The sequence below is a fragment of the Etheostoma cragini genome, chromosome 19, assembly GCF_013103735.1.
Source record: "Etheostoma cragini isolate CJK2018 chromosome 19, CSU_Ecrag_1.0, whole genome shotgun sequence".
Lineage (NCBI taxonomy): Eukaryota > Metazoa > Chordata > Actinopteri > Perciformes > Percidae > Etheostoma > Etheostoma cragini.
Genome location: NC_048425.1, coordinates 10,605,856 through 10,608,823, shown reverse-complemented (window position 1 = coordinate 10,608,823; position 2,968 = coordinate 10,605,856). Strand labels below are relative to the sequence as shown.

Genomic DNA, 2,968 nt, shown 5'->3' with positions numbered 1-2,968 from the left:
ATGTGGGTGTGACATATAAAAACTGGACCAATCTTTATAAAATATATGGAGAGAGAGATGAGATTAAAAGTTTAGTGGTTTTATTTGTCTTTTTTTTTTTCAAGAAAAGGGTAACTCCTCCTCATTCACCCACAAAAGAACACAGCAGGAGAGGAATATGATAAAGCATCAGTTCCTCTTTGAGTCTATCTGCGGACAGCATAAACAACATGAGTCTCCACTTCTCTCTCTGATGCAGGCCTCCTGTTCCTTATTGTTGCTGCATACACACTCAGTGCTGCATCTTTCAGGTCAGAGTCCAGATTCTGGAACGAGTCAGAACAGCTGAGTTAGTAAGAACAACTCAATCATGCCTCTGCCGCCTCTAAAACATATAATGGGAAATGATAAAAGTTGATTCACCTCAGGCTGTTGTGGATTCTGTTCTTCATTGGCAGCTGAATGAAAGACACAAAACATCCAATCAGGTCACTGACAATCATTCTTCGTCGTTACTTTGTTTTTATTCAAACAGTTTTTGTTCATCATATTCACACAATTTTAGAGAAGTAATGAAGAAAAGAAAATAGAACACAAAATAGAGAGAGTAGCTTTCAGGATGTACCTTTCTGAAGTTTCCTGTTTTTAACAACAAGACCGATGATGATCATTAAGAGGAGACCAGTCAGAGCTCCCAGGACCAAACTCATCAGTGTTACTCTTCCATCAGACTCTGATGAAAGAGAATACAATTACTGTTTTCCATTTACTGGCTCAGGGACTGTAAGATCATTCAAATGACAAAGTTAAGTAAGTCATACATGTTTCTATCACTAGCAGAGAATCTGGACAACTAAAGAAATGTGAAAGAGAATCTTACTTTCAGACTTTCTGTCAGCGTCATCATGAGAATCATCGCTGCCTTTTAACAAAATGAAGATACTTTTATACTCTTGGTTTTATTTTTTTAAATGGTATCGCTCTTGAAAATATTGAAATAGCTACAAGTTCTTTTAGGCCAATTATTTAATAAGCAAATAAAGAAAGAATAACAGATTTTATAACAATCTTACCATCAACATTTAAATGTACCGCGCTGAAAGTGTAAAATCCTCCGCCGGAATATCCACAGAAATACAGTCCAGAGTCAGATACATCCACTTCATTAATTCTGAGGGTCGTAGCAGATATGTTGGAACTCATGTTGTATCTTCCATTTTTATATCCATCGCAGTAACGAGTTTTGCTTTTAGAGCTGACCTGACTGGAGATACAGCTGGCCTTGGTTCTGTTGAACACTCTGAACCAGAATGTTGGACTGTCTGTGTTGGACGACTTAGAGCATGTGAGTGTGACTTCTTTACCCGGCCGACCCTCCACAGTCTCAGTGAGAGACTCAGAACCTGAGACAGAGGTCCAGCCTGAAACAAACAGCAGAGACAGAAAGAGACTTACTTGTTATAGGGAGGTAAACACTTCTTATTAATTATAATGATGAGCAAAAAGGTTTTAATGCTGGAAGTTCTACTAGTGAAAGAAAAGTATTGTCAGTACTTACTGATGCTGCAGAGAATTAAAGCTGTTATTAGGCTCTGGTTCATGGTGGTGCGTATGATCACAGCTCTGTGATGTCTGACTGTGCTCCAGGAAGACTGCTCTCAACTTAAGAGGGGGAGTCTTTTGTTCTTGCTTATGTAGTTGTTATAGATAAAGGTGTCGATCCACGTGACCTAGCAGGGTGGAGACAGAATGGACAGCGCAGGCGAAAGAGAGAAAGAGAAAAAGTCAAGGCGGAGAGAAAGAGAAAAGCTAGAGCTGAGGTGCAACTGACTCTTTAAACTGAAGACATTTGGCGGGCTTTTACTATTGTGGCTGTTGTTTGGAGTACTTTTGTGCATAGTAATATATACATGTACATGTATATATAGATGACGCATGTCATCCCCCTTTCTCTACCCTCTTTTTCAGCTATTGGTGGTGAATCTGGTGGGTAAATGAAATCCAATTAAAATCCAAATCTTATACAGCGCAGAGACGTAAAAACAATGATGGTGATTATTTTAAAGAAATGCCGACAAACCAGAGCTTGTTTTTCTCCCATCACTGCTGTGTGGACTAGTCAGACCCTCCCCCGCAGCGCTGTGAAGGAAGGTCTGGCAATGCAAGACTAGCGACTCCTCCACTTGGCTCCCTTCCATGCGTCCTAGTCCCTCCCACTGAGGAGGCACAGGAGAGATGAAAGTAAATCATGTGAGGAGAAACGACCAAATGTGCTTTAGAGGGACAAGACGTCCTGCCCTCTGAAGAGTCACATTAATTTGTCAGTTGGGCGGAGTTAGCATCTCCTTCACCCGGACGGCTTCCAGAAAAGCTGCTCTCATGTTTCCTCAGCTATAGCTCCTCAATGATCCCTCCTTGACGCTCGCTCCTCCGTCCTCGGGGTAGAAATGAGAGCTTTGAGACAGTCTTCACCGAGGAGGGACAGAACAACTTCCGGTTCAGCTGAGGACCGAGGAGCTGTCAAATAAGTGACATGGGATGTTCCTATAGTTTTGTCATCTGCTACAATATGTGCTCTGGCTGCTTGGTGAACCTAAGTGTATCATTTCTATATTATTAGCTATGATGCGTGTTTTATCACAGCTACTTTAATAATGTGTTTCATCTGAAGTTGAAATTGAAATTGAAATTGCGATAGATTAGATTGATTAGATTGATTAGATTGATAAGATAGATTAGATAGATTAGATAGATTTAACATTTTCTCGTTTTTTTCAAGTTGAGAACTACCTTTTTTCTATACATTATCCATTTGCAGAATTAAAAGGGTTAATTACATAGATGCTGCTTATGTTTATTCTGCTCAAGATGTTAGTATTCATGACAGCAGAATTGAGAAATTTCTTTTAATTAAATATAAATGTAAGTATCTAATGGAATAACTGTGCTCCAGTAGGGTTGTTCTAAACATAAAGAGGCGGAGCTTTAC

The 2,968-nt window shown here is 39.8% G+C and overlaps 2 protein-coding genes across 4 annotated transcripts in view; both read right to left on the bottom strand.

Moving 5' to 3' along the window:
* The window catches only part of LOC117935231, a 22,394-nt gene that overhangs the window by 4,822 nt on the left and 14,604 nt on the right, over positions 1-2,968 (bottom strand). The window lies entirely within an intron of this gene.
* LOC117934846 lies at positions 53-1,793 on the bottom strand. Of its 3 annotated transcripts, none has more exons than XM_034856882.1 (6): positions 1,538-1,793; positions 1,057-1,400; positions 860-905; positions 605-712; positions 403-437; positions 53-305 (listed from the first exon to the last, which is right to left on the bottom strand). In XM_034856882.1, exons 1-6 carry the CDS (start codon positions 1,578-1,580, stop codon positions 186-188), a joined length of 696 nt encoding a protein of 231 aa, XP_034712773.1. In that variant the 5' UTR covers positions 1,581-1,793; the 3' UTR covers positions 53-185. The 3 variants fall into 3 exon arrangements, with proteins under 3 accessions (XP_034712773.1, XP_034712774.1, XP_034712775.1); XM_034856883.1 differs by having other exon boundaries at positions 1,547-1,793; XM_034856884.1 differs by lacking the exon at positions 860-905 and having other exon boundaries at positions 1,053-1,400.